Source organism: Pieris napi, chromosome 9 (assembly GCF_905475465.1).
Source record: "Pieris napi chromosome 9, ilPieNapi1.2, whole genome shotgun sequence".
Taxonomy (NCBI): Eukaryota; Metazoa; Arthropoda; class Insecta; order Lepidoptera; family Pieridae; genus Pieris; species Pieris napi.
Window position 1 is genome coordinate 8,663,179 of NC_062242.1, and position 27,997 is coordinate 8,691,175.

At 35.5% G+C, this 27,997-nt stretch overlaps 2 protein-coding genes across 3 annotated transcripts; both read left to right on the top strand.

Annotated features, from left to right (window-relative positions):
* Positions 1–421: 421 nt before the first annotated feature.
* LOC125052514 (serine palmitoyltransferase 2) lies at positions 422–12,894 on the top strand. 2 transcript variants are annotated; one of them, XM_047653405.1, is made up of 7 exons: positions 422–616; positions 3,146–3,340; positions 9,233–9,387; positions 9,970–10,174; positions 10,758–10,985; positions 11,629–12,206; positions 12,627–12,894. In XM_047653405.1, exons 1-7 carry the CDS (start codon positions 452–454, stop codon positions 12,781–12,783), a joined length of 1,683 nt encoding a protein of 560 aa, XP_047509361.1. In that variant the 5' UTR covers positions 422–451; the 3' UTR covers positions 12,784–12,894. The 2 variants fall into 2 exon arrangements, with proteins under 2 accessions (XP_047509361.1, XP_047509360.1); XM_047653404.1 differs by lacking the exon at positions 422–616 and adding an exon at positions 2,945–3,061.
* A 160-nt stretch (positions 12,895–13,054) lies between these two features.
* LOC125052613 (SID1 transmembrane family member 2-like) lies at positions 13,055–27,736 on the top strand. The gene is made up of 17 exons (XM_047653555.1): positions 13,055–13,955; positions 15,207–15,276; positions 15,598–15,697; positions 17,379–17,477; positions 17,600–17,730; positions 18,388–18,498; positions 19,158–19,244; positions 19,670–19,867; positions 20,903–21,068; positions 21,665–21,739; positions 21,823–21,947; positions 22,479–22,938; positions 23,263–23,385; positions 24,367–24,483; positions 25,112–25,232; positions 26,740–26,986; positions 27,576–27,736. Exons 1-17 carry the CDS (start codon positions 13,888–13,890, stop codon positions 27,708–27,710), a joined length of 2,433 nt encoding a protein of 810 aa, XP_047509511.1. The 5' UTR covers positions 13,055–13,887; the 3' UTR covers positions 27,711–27,736.
* The last annotated feature ends 261 nt before the right edge of the window (positions 27,737–27,997 follow it).

Consider the following 27,997-nt stretch of genomic DNA (forward strand, 5'->3'; position numbering starts at 1 on the left):
CGATGAAACGTCATGACTAACTAACTTTTATAAGGTAATTATTTTATTGTAGGTTTACAATATCTACCATGAAATTTACTCAATAAATTAAATTGTGATATGTTATTAATGAGAACTCATAATTTTTGTACTACTAGACAAATTGTTGAACGATTGTTGTTGAATGTCAAAGTCAAAAACATATATTTTGACAACAGATATACAGTAACTATTTTAAACTTACAGCTAAAGCCTAAAGTAAACATTATCACATCTTTTCAACTCGTTTTCCCTATCTGACTATGTAATGAGATTTTATAACGAATCTTTAATTAATAAAATAAAATATTAAGGCCTTCGATTGAATAATGACACATTTACAAATGTCAAATTACTAAATTCGTCATTCAAGTTTCACTTGTAAGCTATGTGACACTTCTAGATAATCAGAATTTTGATTTTTGACATAAGGATGGCGGTGTTTAAAAGAAATGGTTGTGTTCCTCCTATTACTTTTAACCATTCAATAAAATCTCAACGCAATACAAATGATACAAACACTAAATTATTAAATGGAAATGTGAATCAGCCTTCAAATGGTTACACTAAAACTGCTCAACAGAGCAATGGCGTTACGGTATGTTTCATTAGTAACATATTAAACTCTTGCTGATAATCCACCGGCGGTTAATAATCTCGAGCACTTTCACCCTTTTAACTGATTTATAAAAAGGATAACAATAGGTATTTGTTATTTAATTACATAGTTTGTCACTATATTAGTATTAATGATATTTTCAAGGCCAAATGTAATTTCAGCTAAATTAGAATCAACCGACATCGATGTCACCACGCTCTGATTTGATAAAAAGTTTGTTTCAATAAATTGTTGAAAATACTTAATTTTTGCTTTATGAGTTCATATTCGTTTAACTACATACAAACCGAATTTTTAAGTTAAAATCTCTCAAATCTCAAATAAAGAAATTTTGTTTAATCTAGCCTATGTGGACTACATAAATGATGATAAGTCGTTAAGAAAAATGAATTCAATGTATAGGTGAAGAAGGATAAACTTCTTATATTTATTAATTTGTTCAAATAGTTCTATCAAATCAAACCTGTGAAGTAAAGCACGGACTAGAAGGCATGTTAACAGGTAAAGTTGTATGGTTAGATAATATGTTTATTTTGATGAACCATACACAAATACTATGTTAATGACTGCTTTGTTTACTATATTGTACTCAATGCAATACATTTTAAATATCTTTATCTATCATATACAGTTAAGAAAACATGCCATTTATTTCTATATGTTATTATTCTATATTTAAGATTATTGAATAATTTATAATTATATACATCTTTTTAATAAGGAGTGAAAAGCCTAGTATATTAATGTTTAATAACTGACCAAATGGTTTTTTAATAATATTTATTAATTGTATCTTTTTAATATAATTATATATAATTTTAATAAGAATGTAGGTCTGTGTATCTAATCTACATAATAATCAGACTATTTAATTTCTAGGTAAGATGAAATGGAAAATGTAATTAAAAAATCAATACTGATTTCTACTTTATGATCAAATTTTTAAATATGAAAATATCATTTTTATTTATTTACATAGAATCAGCTGCGTAAACATGAACACTAATGAATTTCTAATAAAGTTCATAAAAATCACTAACTACTAAGAAAGTCAGTAGTTAGTGATTTTTCGTAATTTATCTATTTTGTCATTCTGTCTGTGTAATAAATTTTTTATTTCCCGATAATGTATATAGAAGTTTATAATATTTATTAATTTCTAGGCCAGATCTTATGATAGTATTGATTATAACATGAAATGATTGGCCACTTTATGATTCTATCAATTCTTCACTATGGCCATGACTTACTGAATTATTTTAGTTGAAGTTTAAAAGATGAATGAGAAAGTAATTGTGAGCAAAAATCTCACAAGTAAGAAAACTAGCTTTTACAAATATATGTTGATTTTTGCTAAGCTACTACTTGGTTAACATTAGTTAAAATTCATTTGTGAATAATGCTCTAGAATTGGTTAGGCATCTTCTGACCTTACAATTAAATATTTGCTAAAAATATGATATTGGCTAATAAGATTGTAGGATAGTGTTAAGGATATACTTGATATAGTTTTACACACCTTTATTTTAAGTGTTGTGTATGTCAGTACAATATGGTATAATAGTTACAACTTATTTACCTATTTTCGGGTAATAGGCTATGACAGTATGAAAAATAAAGTTTTATGTAGAGTAATCCATATAAAACATAGCATTAAAAAGTGTTATAGAATAAAGTAACTGGTAAATAATAATAATAATAAGCCTTTATTCAGACAAGATACAATTTTGCTTAAGCTAGAATATACATGTTTAGTATTTAAAAAATTAACTTAAATATAGTTGATTATTTACAGTCCCTAGACAACCTTGTCTGTTTGTCTTATGTTGGCAAAGGAAATAAAGATTATTTAATCACAAAATCCGTAATAAAAAAAAAATTATATGCTAGTCACATGACACAAAACGGTCATAGATTAGTTGAATCGATGATGCATGCTTGTAAATAATATGACTCCTATGTAATCCTAATACTGCCTTGATGTTTAATTTCATCGGAAACGGATTTTGATCGAAACATGTTGCATATATAAATTAAGAATAATAATTTAAAAAACTCGAAGTTTGTTTACGTGTTTACAGGCATGGTCATAGAGACTGGTGCGACGCCATCTTGCCTAGATAGAGTTTTGGCGGGTTATGTTTATTTGAATCATTATTAATACTTAATTAAACTATTTGTGTGGGTGCTTCAGTCTCTAATAAATAATTTGAAATGGTTTTTAAAATCTTGTCAAATAGCCCAAAATCTATTTATTACAATTTACGTTACCTTACTAAATTTTGTATACAAGTGTGGAGCGGGTTACAAGGCAGAAGTATGTTGTTTTCCTGTATTCATATATCAGTCATAAAATGGAGGAAACTATTTCAAAAAATACTTCAGTTGTGTTTGAGACACTCAGCAGAGCAGTACTTATACACTGTAATAAACATTTGTTATGGCGTTGTGGTTAATTTTATTGCTTTGTTACAACAAAAAAAATTTTAAATGCTTATTTCATTTCAGAAAATGTCTAGAGGGAAAAGTAATGAGGTGCCATGGATGGATTGGTCACAGGAAGAGACCTTCTCGGGTTCCTTTGAAAAGTCCTCACTGCTCACCGCCGCGCTTACGCACGCTGGCCTCTACATACTCATGTTCCTGGGCTTTATAAACCAATTGTTCTTCAAACCCAAGGTCGCCATTGAAAGAAACCGAGAGGTAAGTTCACAATTGTTTTTTTTTATATAAAACAGGGGCAAACGAGCTTGCGGGACGACCAAAAAGGGCAGTCTTCGCAGCCCGTAGACAACCATTTTTAGTGGGTGCGTTGCCGGCCTTTCAGGGAGGAGTACACTCGATTTTAAATCAAATATCCATTAATTAAATTCAGTGCCGTTTGAAGGCTTCAATTTATTTACTATTGAAAAGTGTGACAACAATAATATTTTACGAGCATTGTTATTATAATCACAATATTTTAGTTTTTAATTACTGGTTTGCTCAAAATATCTTTAAATTTAATTTTTTATTTAAGTATGGAGAACAATAGAAACATTTATTAAATGAACACCTATTAAATGTTGCTCCCGTGGAATGTATTCGTCTCTTAACATGTAAAAGTTAATTTATCTGTATATTATACAAAATTCTCATATGACGTAATGACTACTGCAGGCGTTATAGGCCCCAGAATCGGGACATAAATGCGATTTTTACAATTATGGGAATATTTCAAGAGGGTAAAACGTTTACGGATGAAAGTTTCTTTAGAAATCTAATATAGTAAATTCTCGTATCACAATGTTCGTTCCCGTACTCCTCCGAAACGGCTTGACCGATTTTTATGAAATTTTTTATGCATATTCAGTAAGTCTGAGAATCGGCTACTATCTATCTTTAAAACTCCTAAGTGATGAGAGGACCTCTTCCACCGAATTTTTTTTATTATTATTTGGATAAAATTTTTGTTTTTTAAAGATACAAAATATAAAAATACATACAACCCCTAATTTTCACCCCTCTACGATCAACCCCTATTTTTTATTATTGTCGATAGTTATTTTTATTGAACTAAAAAAATGTTTCCTAAAATGTATATGCTAGTAATATCTAAAATTCCGTAATAGTGATAGATTAGGGTGATAGATTAGGTTTTGGTTTAGCTTCTCATATAAAAAATCTTGTATTAAAACTTAAAAGTGCTGTCAAATCATCCGAATGTAATTATAGTCTATTTAACAACTGTTTAGTTGGTATATGAAACGCAGTTAGAAGATTAATAGATTGTATGGCAAAGACGAAAGAAAAGTTAATATTTTAACTAATCTAGGTCAGTCGCTTGAATGGAACGTAAAATCTCTCGGCATTCCGCTTTGTGCGCGTGTCCGTAGCTGTCGCATACTGCACTGCGTCGTTTCAATGTTTGCTCTAGGTTCCGAATACTTTATAGTACAATCAAAATTGTACAACGAAACAAAACTTTTAACTGTTAGACAATTATACTTAAAAGCAATATGCAGACGTTTTTGGAAACAAACACCCGCCACATCACGTCAAAGGGGCCGTTGACAAGTATTACGTAAGCAGATTTACTGCATTTTATATCCCCCCCCCCCCTCTTGTCAGCAAAAGTAAGCAAAGCTCTCAAAAATTAAAGTACATAATCGTATTAATTTTTTGTAGGAATCCTAGAAAATGCATTTCGCTTTTAAGCATAGACAATGTGTAGGTAATATGTGTAAAAAAGTAAATAATTACCGTTGACGTAATCACCAAATAAGAAAATTAAAGCCCCCCCTCAATAGTGCTTACGTAATACTTGAACGGCCCCAACAACAAAAAACGCTCTTTCTTCGCCCAACACTTTTTCTACTTCCGAGGCCCTTTAATCTTTAACCACTTCCTTAAAAACAAACTATCACTAACATTACTTACATTTACTAAAAATCTTAAAGAATATCTTGTCAACCTGTCCTGTACTGAACAGAAAATATTCTTATTGTGCAAAAATTTTTTAAATATAAATTTGTGTTATGTATAAATCATAAAGTAAAATACAGTTTACATGTAGAAAGGAAGAGACTGGCGGCCTACAACACAGGGAATCCTAGTGTGGGGGCTAGTGCACTTTACCTAAATATCCTGTATATATATTTTTTTATATTTGTCTTTATCTTGCAATCAGTCCGCTAGACTATGAGCAGATGTATTGAGAGCTGTTAGGCGTTCAGAGCAAAATCTCCATCGAGACTGCTCCTCTCTTTCAACCGTGTCTTTCAAGACTTAGGATTTGTCGCCTTTTAAGCCTATTTCTTAGGTCCGGTATGGTTAGTTGCGTGGCAAGCTTATTAGGATGCATTTCTAGCCTTTTTCTGTATTTCATACTCCAGGTCTTGATCTCCTCTTTGACAGTCCTGATTTTGAGGTGCTATATAAATATCCTGTCACCTGTGTATAATAAAGATTTTTCTTTATTTCTTTCAGTTAGGAAATAATAGATCTAGACAGGCAAGAGCGGGTCTTGAGCTATTACATTTCATACAGCATTGTTTGATGTAATTTCTGATCGAAGAGTGCTTCTGCACTCGCAACGCTCTAATTATGTATAAATGATATTTCGGGTCAATTAGCGTAGCACGAATGGAGCGTGTTCATAACTACCTATTGTTGCTACTTGAAAATTTAATAAACGATTCATCAAAAATGAGTCTTAAATTAAAATCATTTTATTTATATCAACTTAGTACAGATAATATTAATTGCTGTAATTATGTATGTGATAAAGTCCTGTAACGGAAATTAAATACCGCAAATGTTGTCGAGGAAGGAAAATTTATGTTATTGACGCGCACAATAAGAAACCCATCCTAGGACTAGTATTGACGTAAACAAAAGACGCATTGGAATATCTGAATCAGCGTTGCCAGATTTTTTTATTGCCAAGTCGGAATTTTGGAACTTTTTGAATTAAAAAAGCGGGAATCTTTCGTCGAAAGCGGGACATAATAACTAAAGGTGAAATTTTAAATCATATACCCTATAAATACCGTTAAATAATTGTCTTCTTAATAAAAAACAAAACCAAAAAAAACTATTGATTAGAAAAATATGGCGTTTCAAACAATACTCAGATCTCTGAGGAATCAGTATTACAAATTGCAAAGTACAATAAGAGAATATTTTTTATAAGAATTACTTATTATTGGTATTTTTGTGAAGATTTAACTTATTTTAAAGTTTCCTTTTTATCTTTAATAAATATGACGAACTCTATCTTTTTGTGGTAACTGTTGAAAGACCTGGTGCCATTTCTGTGCATGACAGTGGTGTCTTGAGTGACAATTGAGTTAACCCCAAAGAGCGGGAAAAAGCCTGTCCCGCGCGGGGCATTTAATTTTCATTCAAAAATCGAGACGTATGGCAACGCTGGTCTGAATATACCATGGTTTTATGCCTAAAGTCTTTGTACAGCAAACTCATCATTTATTTATTTATTGAAGTACACTACATCATATTTCTACAGTATATCTAATAAGCATATTCTTAAATACGTGACAATTATGGCGGAACATAAATTTTCCAAAAAAATACATTAAAAATGTAACACTTCCAATTTTAGTTTTTACTAGTAATTTTTTGTTTAACAATGCGGATTAGATACTAGATAGGCGCTTAACAACTTTTTCATTGATCATCCCACTACCGAATATATCCTAGTGTTTATCCTGTTATTGTCGCGAGGAATTCATTATCTGGCGAAACTAATAGTTTAAGGTTGGAACAAACATGCAGTTACCATCTGATCGCATTTAAGTATAATAAATAATAATCAATGAAACAAAGACAGAAAAAGTCTCCATGGTCCATCGGGTAACGAAATTTCGGACTTAACAAGCGTAACATATTTATACATTTACGTAAAGTGTAATTAAGTGATTACGAAAGGTGCGTAAATGTGGGTAAAAGAGTGCCTTATATCAGTATGAAATGTCCAAATGCATAGAAGAGCTGCTTATTATTAATCGTAGTTATTTTATTCATATTATAAGAAATACACAAACAACACAAAACAAAACACTATAAGATACGACTCCCCGCTCATTGGAGCGTCTAGTAGGATTACTCGCACCTTCGACACATACACACACACTTCATTCGTACATAAACATTCGCACAACACAAGGTAGTTAGGAGAGACTCCCCTTCCACATTATAGACCGAAAAACCTATGAAACAGACGCATACTTAATGATATGTAAGAACATGTATTTTTTTGGTAGTAGTACATTAAACAAAAGGCAAAAAATGTTAATAATGAGACATCCCAATGCTACACGATGCTAATTATTTTTGTTAATGCTCATTATTCTAGACAGCCATTAGCGTAAATAACGCTCCACAAACCATCAATATAGTTATAACGGTTATCATATTAACTGTGATATATAATTAAAAGATGGTGGATGATCATCATCCGCCATTCTTTTTGGTCGATCTTTGGACCTTCATTCTCCTCCAACTCGATAGGCATTGCCGCCCTTTTGCAGCCTGCATGCTTTGCGATGTCGTCAGCCCATCCCAAAAGCTTGGTGTGCTCAGCAAGGCGAGACGGTACTTCACTCCGGACCACCGCTTGCAACTCTATAAAGCGCAAATTTGGCCCCAAATGGAGTCGGTACTGTTCTGAGCCGGGAGCTCTCCAGTACGAGCTCCTTCCTCTTGATGGTATTCAACGAAGAGCGATTCGAATCGTCGACGACCAGTCACTTTTCGTGCGGCTTGAACCTTGGCGTTGCGTAGAGATGTGGATTCTCTCTGCCTCTTCTACTGCATTTACCATGGAGAGTGTTCAGAGTTGTCCCGGATAGGGGCCGTTCTATTATGTAAGCAGATTTACTGCAATTTTATTTCCCCCCCCCCCCTCATCTTGTCTGCAAAAGTAAGCAATAAACTATAGTACATAAACGTATTAAATTTTTGTAGGAATCCTCGAAAATGCATTTCATTTTCAAGCATAGACAATGTGTGGATGTGTAAAAAGGTAAATAATGACTGTTGACGTAATCACCAAATAAGGAAATCAAAGACTATTACTATTATGTGGTGTACGTAGAAAATAATATTAACAATAACGCGTAATTCAATCCCCGCCCCGCATCGTAACGTTGTACAAAAGGACGAAAAAAATTCGTTACGTAATACGTGAACGCTCCCTAAGAAATGGTTCGACGGGCCTCCAAATTACCGTATGGAGGTTGTAGATAATACAACTAATATGAGAATATTGCTCAAAAAAAACATTTATTATTATTCTTACCAATTTGAATTGTATAACATCGCATCTTAAGACGTCATTAATTTATAATACTTACTATAAATTATTGATTATTAATTATCAAATCACAGTACATAAGTGGTATGACTCAATATCAGCTGTAAGTTATCGCGATAGCAGAGGAAAATGTAAAATATGTATTACGTTTTTATTGTTCTAGTATGATTGTTTAGTTTATCACCCCTTGAAACACGCTTGGACGTAATCTAATCGGTATTCTGTTCTTTTGCTGGTTACAATAAAATAATTGGTTTCTTAAATATAACTTTATAGTGTCCAAATGGCTTCGAAAATTGTATATACATATTTTGAATTGCTTTCGTTTTGTATTAGTTAAGCTAATTGTAATAATAAAATATAATTTTAATGGCTAATAACATCAAAATTTTGTTATTATAATAAACTACTGAATAACATTGAGGAAAATAGCTGTTTTGTTCTTGGGTCAACGGAACGCTATAAATAATAGAAGATAATGATGCTAAATTAAACGCTATGCTATGCTTATAAAATACTGAAGAGAGCTTGCGTCTGGCTATACTCTCGGGGCATAACTCCAACGATTTAGGTAATCGCCACGCTTATAATAAAACTAAGGTCGCCTGCTATTAATTTAACTGTCGACGCTTTAAAAACCATTAAATCATATTTCTTTAGTCGAGTCCTTCATTGGCCAATTTCCATGTTTTTCTTTATTTTTGCGGTGGAGGGCTGGACACTTTAAGTTATAATGTAAATTTGTACCATTTTCTTTATTTGTCCTTATCTTTGACAAGGGATATGCGCCATTGTACAACCCGTTTGAGCAATTCTTCTCGCGCTACCTGTACCGTCGAGTGAGACACTGCTTCAATCTGCCCGTCACATCGACACCCGCCGCTGAGGTCACGCTAAAACAACGTGCTACTGATGATTACAATTGGACCTTCAGGTTTGTTCAATTCCTGTATTGCTAATTTCTGTGGAGATAATCGATTTGTACGTTTTCTTTTTTTAAATTAAGATGCAGTAGCATTACTATTACTTTTCTAAGGAAACCAAAAAATTGATGAGCCAAAAGTGTGTTGTAATAATAAATTGTTGTGTAGGTTGGTTTAATTTGTGAGGCCGGTCATTCGTAGCGACGCATCACCTAGAACTTCTACAAAACAAGAAGTACTAGTAACACTTACTAACACAACATATTGTGCATCATTATGGTGTGATTTGTCAACAGAATCGATATTTGTCTTTCATTCTTCATTCTCGCCTGCCAGGCCCTTTTTTATCACAGAGTAATAATACAAATAATCGATTTTGGGTGAGCTGTCTTGTGAGGGTCCCATTTCGTGATCGGTCTTCCTCTGTTTCGTTTCCCAATAGGGCCACCCCACCTGGTCACCCTTATGGTCCATCGATCGTCAGAGAGCCTTGCTACATAACCTGCCCATCTCCACTTAAGCATAGTTTAGGGCATCAGTAGCTTTAGACACAGAGTAATATCTCGCAAATAATAAGTGACATAATCTTCCAGGTTCACCGGGGAGGAAAAGAGATGTATAAACCTGGGTTCCTACAACTACTTAGGTTTTGCTGAACCGCGCGGCGAATGTGCGGATGCCGCTGAAGAGGCCGCAAAACGATATGGCCTTGCGCTTGCTTCATCGCGTGCGGAGTTGGGCACCTGTAACGTACATCGAGAGCTCGAAAAGACCACTGCAGACTTCCTCGGCGTGGAGGTACTCTACTCCACCCTATGGTCGTATCTACTGGGTGGCCAAAAAGTCGTGGATCAAACGCAAATAGGGGATAGATGATGTCATCAGCAGCAAGAAAGATATTAGAGCGACTCATGGCCATGTGTAATACCTTTTCAGAATCCCTATTAAATGCGCCAAAACTTGTAATACAGGGTCACTTTTCGGTAGAGTAATTTTTTTTCACAGTGGGGTCCGAAATAAACAAAAAGTTTTGATTTGAAAAAAAATTATATCGTATTACTTAATATTATCTTCAATAAACAACTATAAATAGTATGTCTAACGCAAGAACTCATCAGTACCAATCTAGTGGATATTATGAAAAAGATACAGGATGTAGATTTTTTCGAATTTTAATAAGAATTAGTAAAAAAAAGTCAATTTTCATATAAAAACCAAAATAAATCATAACTCTGCAGGGGTTGACCTTAGAGACCTCCCGTAGAACAATTTTTTGCCGCTGATGACCTCATCTATCCCCTATTTGCGTTTGATCCACGACTTTTTGGCCACCCTGTATAAGTTGATGATGGCTATAGAAATATATGTTACCCTATTGCAGGACGCGATCGTGTTCGGGATGGGCTTCGCGACCAACTCCATGGGCGTGCCTGGTCTGATCGGGGAGGGTTCATTAGTGTTAAGTGACGAGAATAATCACGCCTCCCTCATCCTGGGTTTGCGCTTAGCACGGGCCACTGTGCGGGTCTTCAAACACAACGACATGAAACATCTGGAAACACTCGCGCGTCGCGCCATTGTTGAGGGGAAATGGAAGCGGATTATTGTTGTTAGTATATATTTTTACTAAGAAGTCGTGCTCTTTTTACACGCTTTATATTAGCTTCACCTGTATGTATGCATGTATGTATGTAACCGACTCCTTCGGACTCGATTATGACCCACTTTAAACGGACAGATTTAATTCAAACTTTGTACACTTATAAAGAATCAGCGACAATATAATAATTTCATAGTTATCTCGAAAAAACAATGAAATTTTTTTAAAGTCCACAAAGTAATACGATTAAATTGAGACAACACGTATTGCTGCTAGGACTAAAAAGTGGAAATTAAATATAGTATAGTAGTAATGAACAAAAAAATACTGGTTTTAATGTGAAAAAGCGTGGGTAGGATATACGAGGATATACGAAAATTTTGGCACAGAGCGCCCTACGCTTTTTCACAATAATACCAGTATTTTTTGTTCATTACCATTTTCAGCCTAAATTAGGAATTATTTTTTACTTTTTAGTTTGATGTGTATGTTTTATAGTTTTTTTAACTATATTTATTATCTAGTCTGATTTGTTATTATGTAATTTATAACTTGCTTATAGTAGGGCCTTACTATAAAACGTGGACTAAAGATAGTAGTCGTGTAATCTTGGACTTTTTTGATTTTATCTAAATCCGATGTTAATTTACAGGTGGTGGAAGGTGTGTACAGCATGGAGGGGTCTGTCGTTCCCCTACGCGCCTTAGTAGCGATAAAGAAGCGTTACGGGCTCTATCTGTACCTAGACGAGGCGCACTCAGTTGGGGCAATGGGCCATCGCGGTCGAGGAGTCACGGACTACAGCGGAGTGGATCCACGAGAAATCGATATACTTATGGGCACCTTCACGAAGAGTTTTGGCGCTGCCGGCGGGTACATAGCGGGTTCCCGTCGACTTGTCGACAGTGTACGTGCCCGCGGCCATGGCCACACGTACGCACATTCGATGTCGCCGCCTGTGGCCGCACAAGTGCTGGCCGCCATGCGCGCCATCGCCTCACCAGCTGGGGCGGCACGCGTGGCCGTTCTACGCGATAACACACGCTACTTCCGCGAAAGGCTACGCTCCCTGGGTGTTATAACATTCGGACATATTGACTCTCCCGTTGTGCCAATGTTGGTGTACACATTTAGCAAGATGGCGGCCACGGTGGAGAGGCTGCAAGAGCGAGGTGTGGCAACTGTCGGTGTCGGCTTTCCCGCTACGCCGCTGAACAAGGCGCGTATACGGTATGGCGTTTTCTATTTATTTTTATAAAGATATGTAGTTTTAATAAATTTAATTTTTTGTAAAATTTAATTTCTATTTAAACAGCTGCATACTCATTGCATCAAGTGCAATATGACATAAATATAAATACAGTCAAAACCGTTTACGATGTCATCGTTTAGAACAACATACCGGTTATATTGACCAAAATCAAAGGTCTAGGCTGAATTCTATTGTATTAGGTACTTAATAACAACGTCATCGGCTGTTACGACTATCGGTTTTTACGACCAAATATGAATAGGCCCTTCGATGTCGTTATAACAGATTTTGACTGTATGTATATAAAGTTCAGCTTAGTCTGTGAACAGCACAATTGTTGCTCCACCAAAAAGCTAAATTAAAATGATGTTTACCATTTAATACATTGTTCTCTACAGGTTTTGCTTGTCAGCTGCGCATAGTCGAGCACAGCTGGACGAATGCCTAACAGCAATAGAAGCCGTTGTGGACGAGATAGGTCTTCGATACTCGAGCACTAGGTTTAAGAGACTTAGTGTATCACGTTCTCAGAAGCGCAGTGCGGCTTATGAGTAATATTAATTTGTATGTCTGTACAAATGTCAGAAGTCAGTGCGGAGATTGACAATGTTATCTCTGATAGTTAATTATTGTGTAAGTTATACGTAATAAATTATTTTCGTATTATTTTCTTTTTTTATAACACCCAAACTTAATTTATATCTATTACATGTGTGACAGTGAGTCGTCATCGCGTTCGGTCTTGAGTCTCGTATTTTTTTTTTTTTTTTTTTAATATTATGGCAACAGCTTCAACTGAGTCTCGTATTTTACCTTGCTCCAAGTCTTTCCAGCTCTCTTTGCCTCACTTGCAACAAGTGGCGTAACTATACCTCCTGGGGCCCGTGTAAAATTCGTTTGATGGGGCCCTATCAGTGAAAATCGTCACGTACTCAGTGTAATTTTAATAAACTTTTAGATGTTCAGAGTACTCAATTATACGTTGTATATGTCCCACTAATGGCCATAGGACTCCTATCTTAGGCGAGAGGGAATGGTCTGTAGTCCCCACGCTAGCCCAATGCGTATTGGAGACTTCACATTCATCCACAGAACATAATATCTCTTGGGCAGGGGCCCTTTTGGGTCGGGGGCTCGTTGCATTTTGCCAGCCCTGCCACCCTATTGTTACGCCACTGCCTGCAACTGTACTAACTAGCCAGCCACGCTTCCTCTTTCCTTGCTGATTCCAATCGAGCGTCTGCGTTTGACTCATACACGATAATATTTGATAAATATTTTTATCCAAAAACCTATTTTAAACGTACGGAAAGATAAGAATTTTACATTAAATTTCTTAACTTGAAGGTTCTAGATTAGAATTTTATGAGTGAAATGATTGTTTTAATGAAATTTAACCCAAACAAAACCCTTAAAATAAAGAGATTAGCTGGATTTATATTACCTAATTTGTGTGACCCATTAACGTTTTTTAAAATTATCAGATAAGTATTGATCGCTGGAATTGTCTGCGGTATCTGATAAGTGTCCGGTTGGGTTGTTATCGACGAGCGGTATTCGCACTCAGTGCTATTTGATTTGTGTCACTACAATTACTCATATATATCTCTCTTTAAGAATATGTTGTTTAAGGATACTCTCGAATAAATTTAAGTGGTAATGTATTTATTTGTGTTAGTGTGCATCGGATATGCGCACGCGCAAAGCGTCACCGTAGTGCAGCTTAAGTAAGTATTGAAAGCTATGAGATTTAAATAATATTTTGTGGGATTTGGTATCATTGTATTCAGCTTATTGTTATACAAAGATGTTAATTAGAATAAATGCTATTATACTAAAAATATAAACAGTGATGTTATGTCATGTCGTATGTGAGGAAATGGGAACAATCTCAAATTAAAGTGTCTTTCACTGTCCACGATTCTTAAAAACTCAGCCTTAACGCTCGTTGCTTAGATGAATTATGTATATTATTAGTAAATTAATCGTATATCTCAACTAATCTCCTAATTAGAGATAATTTAATGAAATACTAAATACGGACGTCCGATTAGTAATAGTTACAGCACCTTAGGTAGTTGGTAAAAATTACCCAAACACGTGTAAAACGAACATCAACATTTAAATATTTAACTTATAACATGATTAACGGTGGTTACTTCAGTAAAGTTTATGATGTAAAGCTGTCTAATTCTTTTTAAAATCACTATTCTAACCATACGTAGTATAACTTGTTATTTGAACTAGATTATATACTGAACACATTTGGGCGTTTGTTATCAGTTCAAATAATTTCGACGATATTTAATAGGGGTCAAGGGCTGCGTCTAATTAGCAGTACATTTTTTTAAATTGTTTATACGCGATTTAGAGTTACTAGGATATATTGTTGCTATTGGATGTTAACATTAATTTAAGCTAGTTAAATAAATTAAGAATGTTGAATCGTAATTAGGAATTGAAAATAAGCTTTAATGGAAATCTTTGCTTATTATATTTAAGGACAAGCTATCGCGAAATTTTTTCTGGATATTAATATGTTATTTAATATTGTTAAACGTTTTTTTGTTCTATCATCAATAGTTTTCGCAGCACATGCGATGAAAGATATTTTATAGGATTTTTTTACACCTTGGGAAACATTTTTGTAGTTTGAGTAGGGATCCTTATTTTTTCTGCTAATTAAAATAACCTATATTAATCAGTGATAATGTAGCATTCAAATGGTGAAAGAATTTTTTAAATAGGTCCAATACTTTTTGAGCCAATTTACAAACAAACTTACATACAAATATTTCCTATTCCTATTTATTAAGTATAGATTTGCTTAGCAGCTCTAGTAGGCTTTCTGTAAATAAATTTTGTATAGCAGCTGTTATGACAGATACCTACCAATAATTCGTGTCTACGTCTTTAAATTGTACCTTCATTGTTATAGCTATATTTATCAAGCGACGAAAATATTCTTAATATTACAGCCTCCCATACGATGAGATCTACTCGCTGGAGCTTAATAGTACAGTGGAGTACATTTTAGACTTTACACCAGTAAGTATCGCATTCTAAAATATTTACCACACCCTTTCTGTCGTATATATCTTTATATATATAATTCTTCTGTGAGTGTGTATGTCACTGAACTTCTCTCAAACGACTGCACCGATTTTGATGAAATTTTTTGTGTGTGTTCAAGGGGATCTGGGAATGGTTTAGATTCACAAATCAGCCCGCCAGATGGCGCTGCCGTCGGTACTTTCATACTTTGCTTTACTAATCGCTTGAAATATAATGCAGGACAACGTCTGTCGGGTCCATTAGTATACGTATATGTTAGTTAACAAGTTTATTAAGCAGTATGGGTTTCTTTAGAGCGCAGGTGTTAGTCGTGATTCTCCACGTGTCGTATGGGCGCGCGTCGAGGGCGTAGATGGTTCGCGACCCGTGCTCGTTACTGCCCGGCAGCGCACAGGTATGCGTGTGTCATTAGGCACATATCCGAACATCAAATCCATTCAGTTGGTAAATTAAATAATGAGAAAAAAAATTGTTTACATCATCATATTTTTGAAGTGATTGATTTTTCCGTTACGCGCCATCTTTTGAAGTGAAACTTCTTTATCGACGTATGGGAGAAATTTTGTAGCAGGTTACGCGCCATCTTTTTCTTGTCCCTACCACGGTTGATCCGAAGAGATTCGAAGCCATTAGTAACAAAAATATATAATAACGATAACAATGGTAGTAATACTAATAATTCTATTACAATTAATGAAATTCTGTAATAATCTTAGTACTACAGTACAGTAATAAGTTAAAATGAAATAATTGTATTTGTATTCATGTCTATGATAATAAAAGCCTTAAATAATTTTGTTAATCTTTATCTAATTTTTAACTTTATTTAACCAATTACTGTAAAGTTGCATATAGTAAATCATTTTTCGAAAAATAAGGTCATAAAGAAGTTTCACTTCTTACGTGTGTACACCTAGTAGGGTAGACCGAGGCGAATCGGATCACAGGGCGAATCGGATCAAAATTAGAAATGTGTTGATAATTCAAATATCACATTAACATAGAACGCACTCAACCGGCGTTTTGTGTCTCTCCATTTACTGAGCACCTCCCGACATAAGCAGTATTTCGATCGGGCTTGTGGATCAGTGGCAATGCCGCTCGTCAGCCACTCGGTTTTTTGTGTGTCGCAATTTGGCGCTCATCTAAGGTTACGTACTTACGTTTTCTTTGTGTCATATGACGGATTTGTCTTAAAATTTAACTACTTTGGTTTATATTGCTAAGCAAGGTGTTAATATTGAAGAACCAATTCGCTTTTAAGTATAATCTTAGAGGTTAACGTCTAACATATTTATTTCAAAAGTCTTAATTATGGGGCTAATCGGATCATATCCTTAGAGGCGAATTGGATGATACTTTTAAACTGATTTATTACATGTTTGAGGTTATTGATTCATATTTATTTCATGACCACCGGAGAATGGTGTCAAGAAAAAATGAAAGAGGCTGTAAATTAAGTCCAGAACAAAGAGTTGACCTTGCGTAAAGCTGCTAAGAGTTTTTCAGTACCGTTCACGAGCTAACAGAAAAAAAGGACCATAATATATATGTGAATTATGTGCCAATAATTAAAATTGATCTTATTATTATACCTTAAAATTTTGTTATATTTTGTGCACGATCCGATTCACCCCGAGAGTTGGGGCGAATCGGATATTTTCCTTTTTTTAGTTTTTAATAGCTAATTAAGAGAATATATGTATGATTTAAGTTTTCAAATATTTATTTCATAGGTAATTGTTACTTCTTACGATTTTATCAATAAAAATAACATTATATAGCACTTTAGTATGATTTACTCAACCTCAAAGAAAAAGTGATCCGATTCGCCTCGGTCTACTATACACACATTTTTTATGCCTTAAACATTTTCTGAGGAAATCGATAAATGTATTATGTGTTTCCATTGAATGGTTTCATGCATTTTATTCTATTTAATAATTCTTAAATTTATTTGGGATATAAGATTGAATTCCTCGAAACCTAAAAAAAATTACCTATATTCAGTTTTAGAATAAGGCGCCCACAATTCAAGTTAAGAATGTCTTATAAAGTTGTTTTAATATGCGAAGGTGCTGAGACATGGCAACTACCTTACGAGGTGAATCGACGCAAATTGTTTGAGCTGGAACGTACACTTTGTCCGGATGACGCACATCTAGACACGACAGGTATGGAAAATGTAATATGTACATTTACCCCTGTTAAAATAACTATAACAATATTGCTTTGTTGTAATTAACCTACGTAAATATTTTGTTATTTTTTTTTACGAAAACTTTTAATGTTTCAGTGACCGAGCAACGCAGCTCTTACTCGTTGCACGTGTCGACGTCTAGTTCTACGAGCGTAGCATTTCACGTACGCGTATCTATAGCTCAGGCGTGGCGTCTCGACGCACCTACCGCGCTCTTTGCTACACAGGTATGTACTTTCCTCTCTAAAAAGAGACTTATGCCTCCCTGATCTTATTAGAAAATTTAAACGAAAGGTCGGTAACCATGGTAACAAATACGGTACCAACCAGTGGCGTAACTATACCATCTGGGGCCCGTGGCAAATTCTTTTGATGGGGCCCTATCAGTAAAAATCGACTCGTTGAACTGAGTTTACTTTTTATAAACTTCGAGATTTTTAGCGTACTCAATTACACGTTGTATGTATATGTCCGACTAATGGCCATAGGCCTCCTCTCTTAGGCGAAAGGGAATGGTCTGTAGTCCCCACGCTAGCCCAATGCGTATTGAGACTTTACATTCATCCACAGAACATAATATCTCTTGGGCAGGGGCCCTCATGGGTCGGGGCCCCTGGCATTTTGCCAGCCCTGCCACCCTATTGTTACGCCACTGGTACAAACCGTCGTTTTTAAAGCTTCTAAATACACTTTACTACATTAAATCACGTTTTACACTCAACATTCGATAATTATTTATTTTGAATCTATAATTTCAAAATATTTGTTGCGTGCTTTATAACAAATATGGACGACGACGAGTCTTAAACTTTGTCAAGAGTGTCTTCTGAAATATGTTACATACTCGCTAAATAAAACAATAATTTAACCTCCGTTTTTTTTAGTTTGCTCCCCGCGTTCTCTCATACCAGTTCAAAGGCGAAGAGAATCGCGTGCGGCTTGTCGTTTCTTCTGAAAGCGAGCTGTGTGCGACACTATCCCTTCAGAACTATTCGGTAAGTATCATGATAATAATTGAAGGCATACTAAACAAATTAAACTCGTACCATTTTGAATAAGAACGGTGTTTGTGTGGGCATCGTAGCTTCTAAACAAATGGGCCTATTATGAAAGCTGACGTGGTCGAGATAATTACGAAGGATACTTTTGTTAGATAGATTTACGCAGCCGTGTCGGATGGATGTTAGTCATAAGCTTGCTTTGTAATTTTCTTTGACCATCACTAACGTTCGACCAATAAACGGTTAAGATAAAGCCGGTGTACGCTCATAGTTTCTCGTAATTTAATTAAAATACTAAATTACAATTAATGTAACGGCTATCCGATGGTAGGAATTTGAATGCCAAGACAATCTATAAAAAAATTAGGTTTCACAGGGTAATAAATGCTGACCATGCACCGTGCGTGAGGCACGTGTAATTCCAGTCAATTGCGAAATGGTCATTGGGTTACGTAGCAAAATGGTTCCTTGCTACAATCTATTGTGTTTATTTGTCTAGACAGTAAAATATGAGTTCATTGCGGCGATTAAATAGGCATCTCCTCCACATGCGTGCCCTCTAATAGGCAGTATCTCACATCAGATTGTGGCCAAACGTCGGTCCAGATCTGTATGAAAAAATCTAATGTCCTTATTATTGATTGGGTTTCCAGTGTCCTATTGCGCAGACGATAGACTCGACGGGAATGACTGCTGAGCCGCGATTAACAATGATGCTTTCAGGAGCTATGTCGATTGCGGTATAAACTCTTTTTATTTTAAATTGTTGAGAAATAAAACTGGTTTCGAAGGAGTTTGGTTTAGTGTCACTAGAATTATATATATATGGTTTCAGTTATATATGTCGTAGCCAACTAGCTTAATTAGGCGTTTAATTAACAGCCATTTGATCAAACAGCTAGGCAAATAGGAAATAACTTGAATCGATTTAGTTTCAATACTTCCACTTTTTGCCACCTAGCGCCAAAACTTTCCAAACTGTCAATATGGCGTCGCTCGTAATTTGCAAAGAACAATACTATACTACATTTTAAATATTTTAAATAAAGATTCTCTTTTATTTCACAAAAGGGAGATTGTACGAATCATCCAGACTGCTTGTTAAACCGCGTTGCTTATTAAAGCGACTAGGCTGTTGATTGAAGATAATTGATAAATTATACAGCGATCGCAATACCCCAACGGATTTTACGTGGTGTTAGTGGTACATGCGACAGATGAGGCGTGTCTAAGCGAAGTGACCATAGAAGCACGGGCTGAGAAATTTTGGGAGGCTTCGCTGGCCGGAGAACTGCCATCCTACTTGCTGCCTCACGCCCCAGACCCTATCGAAAGACGGAAGGACTTTCTGGTCTCCATACAGGTAGCGGTCATATTAAGTTTACTTCTACGATAAGAATAATGTTGTCATTAATATTATTAACAAGTTCTCTTATGGGGGGCTTCATAGCCTAGCGGTCTTATTAAGTGGCACCTAGGTGAGGGGTACCGGGTTCGATTCCCGGTTCGAGGGCAAGTTTTAATTTGATTTAAATTTGTTCTCGGGTTGTGCGGTACCGGGCGAGTGTCTAAACCGTACATGGAGGACATGATCGAATTTCTAAGGCAAAAAAGCACGAATGATAACCCTTGCTCTTGTCCTCGGACTTCTGTAACTGATTCGTGATCTTTTTTTTAAATCAAGTATTACGTAAGGTTGGTCTGTGATTTTTCTTATTTGGTGATTACGTCAACAGTAATTATTTACTACTTTACACATATTACCAACACATTGGCTTTGTTTGTAAACGAAATGCATTTTCTAGGATTCCTACTAGAAATTAATACGTTTTAAATGTACAATTATTTTTGAGAACTTTGTTTACTTTTGCTGACAAGAGTAGGGGGGGGGGATAAATTGTAGTAAATCTGCTTACGTAATACTTGAACGGCGCCAAACACACGCCGCCGTTTAGTTTCTATTTACCAAGCTAGTTTTAAATACGTCATAGAAAGATACGCTCATTGGTGCACAGCCGTGATTCCAACGCACGACCACAGGGCTAAGGGCGAGCGTACGATGTCTGGATGGAATGTCTGGATGTGTTGCCCATAATATATACAATGCAGCAATGGTGCTACAACATTGTAGGTCTTCAATAAATTATTTTGCATTAAATACAATATACTAATATTTCATAAATTATCATTACGAAATTTTATTTTAAAACATAATTTCTATAAGGTAATTCGCCCTTCGCACTCTCTCGCAATCGGTCTCAATCGCTCTCTCCCTTTTCCTCGACAAAAACGCTGCACATCTTCGTGACGCAAATATTATTATTATTGCGTTTCATCCGTAAAAATTGTACCCTCATGCGCCTAAAGAAGTTTCACTTCAAAAATTGTTTGTTGTCAGAGTGCACTCAGTCGACAGCAATACGTAGTAGCGGCAACAGTCACGTTGGCAATATTCCTCTCATTTTACGTGGCATTCGGAGTTTTGGTGGTGGCCCAGCGCTGGTCACCATTCGCGAAGCTAGTCGCTCCCCAAGCAGTGCTGGCGGACAACACTTCACGGTCTGGTTGGTGAAATTATGAAAGTAATATATTTTTAAGGCGTATTCAGTGAGATTAAATACTTAGCTATGTACCGTTTTTAGGGCTTTAAAATGTTAACTATTGAACGTTTGCATAGTAATATCGGCTCTATGGATGAGATTAAGAGTCGAGACAAACTATTTCAAAGCATTTTGGATTCTGATATGTCAAAATCCAAAATACTGTTTGCGCTACATTTCGACGATTTCCTAAACACGGTAGGGTTTCACATAATATGTGTAGCCTCATACATTATCTAAACTAATAAATTGGGATACCATGTTTTGTTCTTTCCATAGAGAGGTTTTTTGGTCTTCGCCTATTATCATATTACAACTTAAAAGGATGTATGATTTGTCATGTCCACGATTGCTCGATACTTTCAGTTATGTAAATTATTATCTATACAAAAAGTTTATTTTAAATACCGATATCACTTGACAAATCTAAAGTTTTTAATATGTTGTAACAAAACGGGTATAAACCACTAATTTGATCTTAATAACTCGAAGTTTGGGAAAAGCCTACTGAACATTTACATAAATTTGAATGTATAAATGTCAATGCACAATTTTTTCAGGCATAGAAGCTCAAAACGAGCAAACATTGTCTGACCCAGCTGCATCTCCCCAAGAAACGTCTCGACGACTCTCAAGTAGGCATTATTATTTTAATTTAATATAACATATTCGGCGGATAATAAACATAAATAATTTTAAAGATATGTTTTCTTTTCAGCGAACACATACGACCGAAATGATGATAGCGACTCCGAAGATGATGAGCTTGCTACTACGGCAACGGCTGTGTCTGCTCCCGGCGCAGGCCCTGATCCTGCTTCAGTTAATGGAGCTGGAGTACAGGTTCGATTCTTTGACACTTAAATATAATAATAGCTATGTTTTGGTCACACTAAATCTTGATATATAATAGAATTAGATTTTTTACACGCTTTATATTAGCTTCACCTGTATGTATGTATGTATGTATGTAACCGACTCCTTCGGACTCGATTTTGACCCACTTTAAACGGACAGATTTTATTCAAATTTTGCGCACCTGTCAAAGATCGATGACAATGCAATAATCCGAAAAAAAAATAAAAAAATTTAACTAAAAAATAAATAATAGTTAAAAAAACTAAAAAACACGCTTTAAAGCACATCAAACTAAAAAGTGAAAAATAATTCCTAATTTAGGCGGAAAATGGTAATGAACAAAAAATACTGGTATTATTGTGAAAAAGCATGGGGCGCTCTGTGCCATATTTTCTATAGAGCCGTCTATAGAGCAACCCACGCTTTTTCACAATAATATAATATAGCGTGTTTAGTTTTGTTTAACTATAATTTATTTAATATTTAATTGGTCACTTTATGAATACCGGTTCACAGGGTCCCTTCGGTTTACCGGCGAGATTGCGCGTGGCAGCACTAGCACGTCAGCGCGAGCGCACGATACGGGCGCGGTCTGACCGCTATCTGTACACATTGTACACTGTGGCCGTATTCTACGCACTGCCTGTGATCCAGTTCGTGATCGCGTTTCAAGTTGTCATGAACGTGTCCGGCTCGCTTGATATCTGCTACTATAATTTCCTTTGCGCACATCCAGCTGGTGCTCTTGGCGATTTCAACCACGTTTTCTCAAATCTTGGTTATTTATTGCTCGGAGCGCTGTTTATGCTGCAAGTACGACGTCGTAGGGCACGCCGTCGACGCCAGCCACGTGACCCGAATTATGGTATACCGGCTCACTATGGGCTTTTATCGGCTCTGGGTGCGGGAATGATGGTGGTGGCGATCCTCTCCGCCTCGTACCACGTCTGCCCCAATCGCCTTAACTTCCAATTTGGTATGTTATAGCGAGATATTTACTTAAAGTTTAATTTGTATGAGAACCGATGTTGTTAAAACAGCAGTTACAACCCTTCATAAATGATACCATCTTTAATACTTTGATCACAAAATTTAACGTGACTGTTTCCGTAAATCCCTGATACGAAGTCCCTTGAATGTATCTTCGAAAAATATATTATACGAAGTTAATAATATAATAAATCACACAAGTGTAAACTTGTGGTGCCTGTTAAACTGATCTTATCTATATAAGGATCTATCCTTAATTATCTATTCCGTGCTCAAACGAATATTAATTATTGGCAAATAATGTTCGCAGACACGGCATTCATGTATGTGCTAGCAGTTCTGAGCACGATAAAGATATATCAAGCAAGACATCCTGATATCAACGCGAGGGCACATGCAACTTTTGGAGTGTTGGCAGTCATCATTGCCTTTGGTAAGTTGGATGGCCCTAAAAAAAAAAAAACCTGAAAATAGTTAGGAAACCTCGTATGTTTGCGATTGGACTAGAGACACTGTTGATTACTCTCTGTCGTTTAACATGGCCTTGAACGTCAATGAAACTGAAATGTAGTTTCTACAGCTGTCAAATATTTTTTCTGTATGAAGTTTGACATATTTGACAGCGCTGAAGACGAGATTGTGACTTAAGATACGAATTAAAACATAGACTTTAAAGCCATTCATTTTATAGCAATACTAATTGTCCCGGCAAACGTTGTTTTGCCATGTACCTATATTACTTCTGGGAAATTTTTTTAAGTTGAATAAAAATAACTATCTACTATAATAAAAATAGGGGTTAATCGTAGAGGGGTGAAAATTTACGGTTGTATGTATTTTTTTATGGCACGTTATAAAAAAAAAATTTTCGTCCAAAAAATAACAATAAAATGTTAGGGGTGGACAACCGTTATGGGTTTGAAAAATAGATAGTAGCCGATTCTCAGACCTACTGAATATGCATATAAAATTTGATAAAAAATCGGTCGATCCGTTTCGAAGGAGTATGGTATATTGTGACACGAGAATTTTATATATAAGATATATTTGTTTTCTATGTGAAAAATATATTCATTCATTCATAACAATTTAGCATAACATTTTACGATAACCATCATATTATATGCCTACTGAATGCTGTCTCCGACACTATCGACATATTTATATGTTCGCAGAGTGAATTAACAGTAGCGATGTTGTGTATATTATGTGTTTAATATTATATATGTACCTACTTTATTATATTCAATGTTTCACGACATTATCGTATTGGCATAGTCTGTAAGGATAATGTATGTATTTCTATAATAAATAAATAAATAAAAAATAAAATATTTAAAAAATATTTTGTTTTTAACAATAAACAAAGAACTTTTAAAACACATGATAATTATTGCCTTAATGTACGTTATAGTGGTCTGGGGAGTATTGGGCGGCGGAAGAGTTTTCTGGGGCGTATTCACGGTGCTACACGTCTTCACGTTTCTACTGCTCTCGCTACGAATATACTACGTGGGACAACTGCGCTTTGGTGGGTATTTTATCGTTCTACTATTCTTTAAAGTGTTACTTCAACTCGGCTTTTTATATACTGTTACTGATGTTGACTATGTGAATATATGTACTTAGCGTTAACTATGTATCTAAGTCCAATATGTTGTTGACACTCGAGGGTCCCACTTAACCCTAAGTCTTGTTAAGCTGTGAATATTACCCTCAATATCGAAACCAATCAAATCAAATATAATGGAATGAGTAGTGTTGGCCTAGTGGCTTCAGCAACTCTCATCCCTGAGGTCGTAGGTTCGATCCCCGGCTGTGCCAATGGACTTTCTTTCTATGTGCGCATTTAACATTTGCTCTGAAGGAAAATATCGTGAGGAAACCGACATGTCTTAGACCCAAAAACTCGACGCAGTGTGTCTGGCACAGGAGGCTGTTCACCTACTAGTCTATTAGATTGAAAAATGATCATGAAACAGCTTCAGTAATCTGAGGCCCAAAACCTAAAGAGGTTGTAGCGCCACTGATTTATTTTATTTATCGAAACCTGAATGCCTTTATGAAAAATAGGAATCAGAATAATTACTATGCTATCTAATTGAACATAAAACACAAAAAGGCCATTAAAATATTAATAATTTAATGTGAAATTGCAGAAAAGCAGTCCCTGGCAGCGGCGGCAAGTGAACTTCGGAGTGGCGCCAGGCCTTTGTATGGGGCCCGGCTCCTGCTGCTTCTCATAGCAAATGCTGTAAACTGGGCTTTCGCCATATATGGGTATATATTTCCATCTTCCGAAAGCAAACGATTTTTGAAGTTATACTTCTTTAGGCGCGTTATGAAAAATTGGTTAAAGTGAAATTTTACGATGCGCGCGCACCGTGACACAAAATTATCAGTATGAAGTTTTTAAACCAGCCTGGCGCCGAACTTGCGCGAGCGAGATGGGAATAAGACAATCTACAAGTAAAAATAAATAGAACGTGAAGTTAGCAGCTATGCCAAGAATTTTGAATGACCATAATGACCTTTTGTAGTACCTTTTAAACAAATAAAGGAGTTTTAATTATTTTTTCAAAGAAATTTAGCAATGCTTTTTCACAAAGACCTATTGTTACTTAGTTAAAAGGTTATGAAACATACCTAGTTATTAAATTGAATGAATAGTATAATAAAATAATAAATAATAATAATTATTATTATTAATATTAATTAATAATTGAATAATATACTTAATATTAAATTATTAACGTTAAATATTTAATATTTAAAAAAAATAAAGAAAGCCAAAGAAGTATAACTTCTTACGCGCGTACATAAGTACACGCACCCTTTTTTTAATTGCTTTTAATAATAATAATCGTATTTTTTGCAAAACAGGTAATATAAAAATTACGTATCCCAGGCTCCTATTGTAGTGAAAACTGTATTTCAGGAGCCTGTGACTTCCCAGTTATATGTGTATGTAAAATTAAATAAATAAAAAATTCAATTAATTTATGATAAGGTTAGTTAATAAAAACTTACAATATTTTATTTTACTTATCCCATATACATACATTTTCCACATCGTCACAGTTAAATGATGAAAGCCAGTAGGTACGCGATTACGAAATTGCTAAGCGTTTGACCTTGTTGAATTTTTTCTATACAAAAGTGATGCTAGAAAGGCATGTCGTAGTTTTTAAATTTTAAACAGAAGAGTGGGTACACGAATCGGAATCGAATCTAGAGTTTTTGTGTAGTTGGGTGTACTACTGTCGTCAACAGAAAATCTTTCCGGCGCTAGCCACGAATACACCGGTAAACGTAAAGCTTTCGAACAATTTGCTTTTTCGAAAAGATCGACATTGGGATAGTCAAACCTCCTTGAATAGTGCTCTTTGAGCTTTGAGCTCTTTGAGTTATGTGTTTACATTAACAATAATAATGAGTGTACAATTATTCACACTCAGCAGTGTATTGGCAATTCTATCAGCTGAGAAAATATCTGCCCTCTTCTTTGGCTTTAAGATTTAAAATTAAAAGTTCAAAGACCATTGTCTGTTTTAACGTTTACTACTCCCTTGAGCCTAGGATCAAGTACATAATTATTTAATTTAAAACGTAATTCAGGGAGCAGTGTTAGTTTAGAGGGTCAAGCGTGCGACTCTCAAACCTGAGAGGGCATCCAATAAAAAATAAATACCTGTAAAATGATCGAAAACAGATGTTATCTGAGGCCAAGACACATAAAAGATCGTAGCGCCACTGGATTATTATTTATTAAGGTGTATTATTGCAGACTAATCCGACAGGGTAGTGATTTTGCGTCCCACATGCTGCAAGTACTTCTTGGGAACACGCTGTTGTACATGATTTGCTATCTAGCTATGAAGTTAGTGGTCGGAGAACGCGTACGTTGGTACGTATGGGTGCTATTAGCGGGCGCCACAGCCGCCTGGATGCCGGCACTGTTCTTCTTCTTGTCTGGAAGTACCAATTGGGCTGCCACACCGGCCGCTTCTAGACACAGCAACCACGAATGCAAGGTAACTATCGGTTGTCAATATATCATGATAAATTCCACTCCGCGATCCACCGCGCGTTAGGCCACTCGGGAAAAGGACACCGGCTGCCTATCGAAGTATTTCTGAAACAGCCTTCCAAAAAAGAGAGTACTACATCCATGGTCTCTTTCATTATAGCCGGTGTTCCAGGGATGGCAATAAGCACCTGTTTAGTCTATTGCTATAAAAACCGGTCTCAAAGAAAGTCTCATCATTCAAGTATAAAAAAATAAACTTGATGTTTCAGTGCATGCTATTATTAATAATAACGACTCTTAGCTTCCATAATTATGTAGCACGTCCGACATAAATCTTTAAAATTTTAAAGTAGAGATGCATAATATGCATACGTAATACATAAATAACAGAGGACTTTTTTCATTTGTTAACGTAAGTAACAGTAAAAATAATTAATGGCCGATGTTACCCTACCAAACAAAACGCGTTTAGTTTGATAAAAATCTGTTGTAGATAGAAAAAGATAAACGTCGGTATATGGTAGAAATAATATGAACGCAGGATCTAGGCTTTTGGAATCATTAAATTATTTTAACATAATCGTATGGCACAGGTACTAGAGTTCTACGACTATCACGACTTGTGGCACCTTCTATCAGCAGTGGCGCTTTACCTTTCTTTCAACACCATGCTCACGTGGGATGATGGCTTATCCGCTGTCAAGAGAACTGAGATTGCAGTGTTTTGACACTTTAATAAAAGGAATATTTTAAATACTTGTCTTTTACTATAGTTATAGAGCTACATCTAACATTTTATATATAGATATACTATACATAGCTGGATTTACCACATATTCATTTATTCATCGCCTTTTATTTCGAGGAGGATTTTTGACGTATTCGTATAGAATCTCTAAAATCATGTCGAGAAGAAATCTGGCAAGTCCAGAGTTTGAAGATTCGAATCTTAACGGCCTGCTTAAGCGGTGACACCTAGCGAGACCAAGACGAATCGAGGTCAAGAACTGGTGGC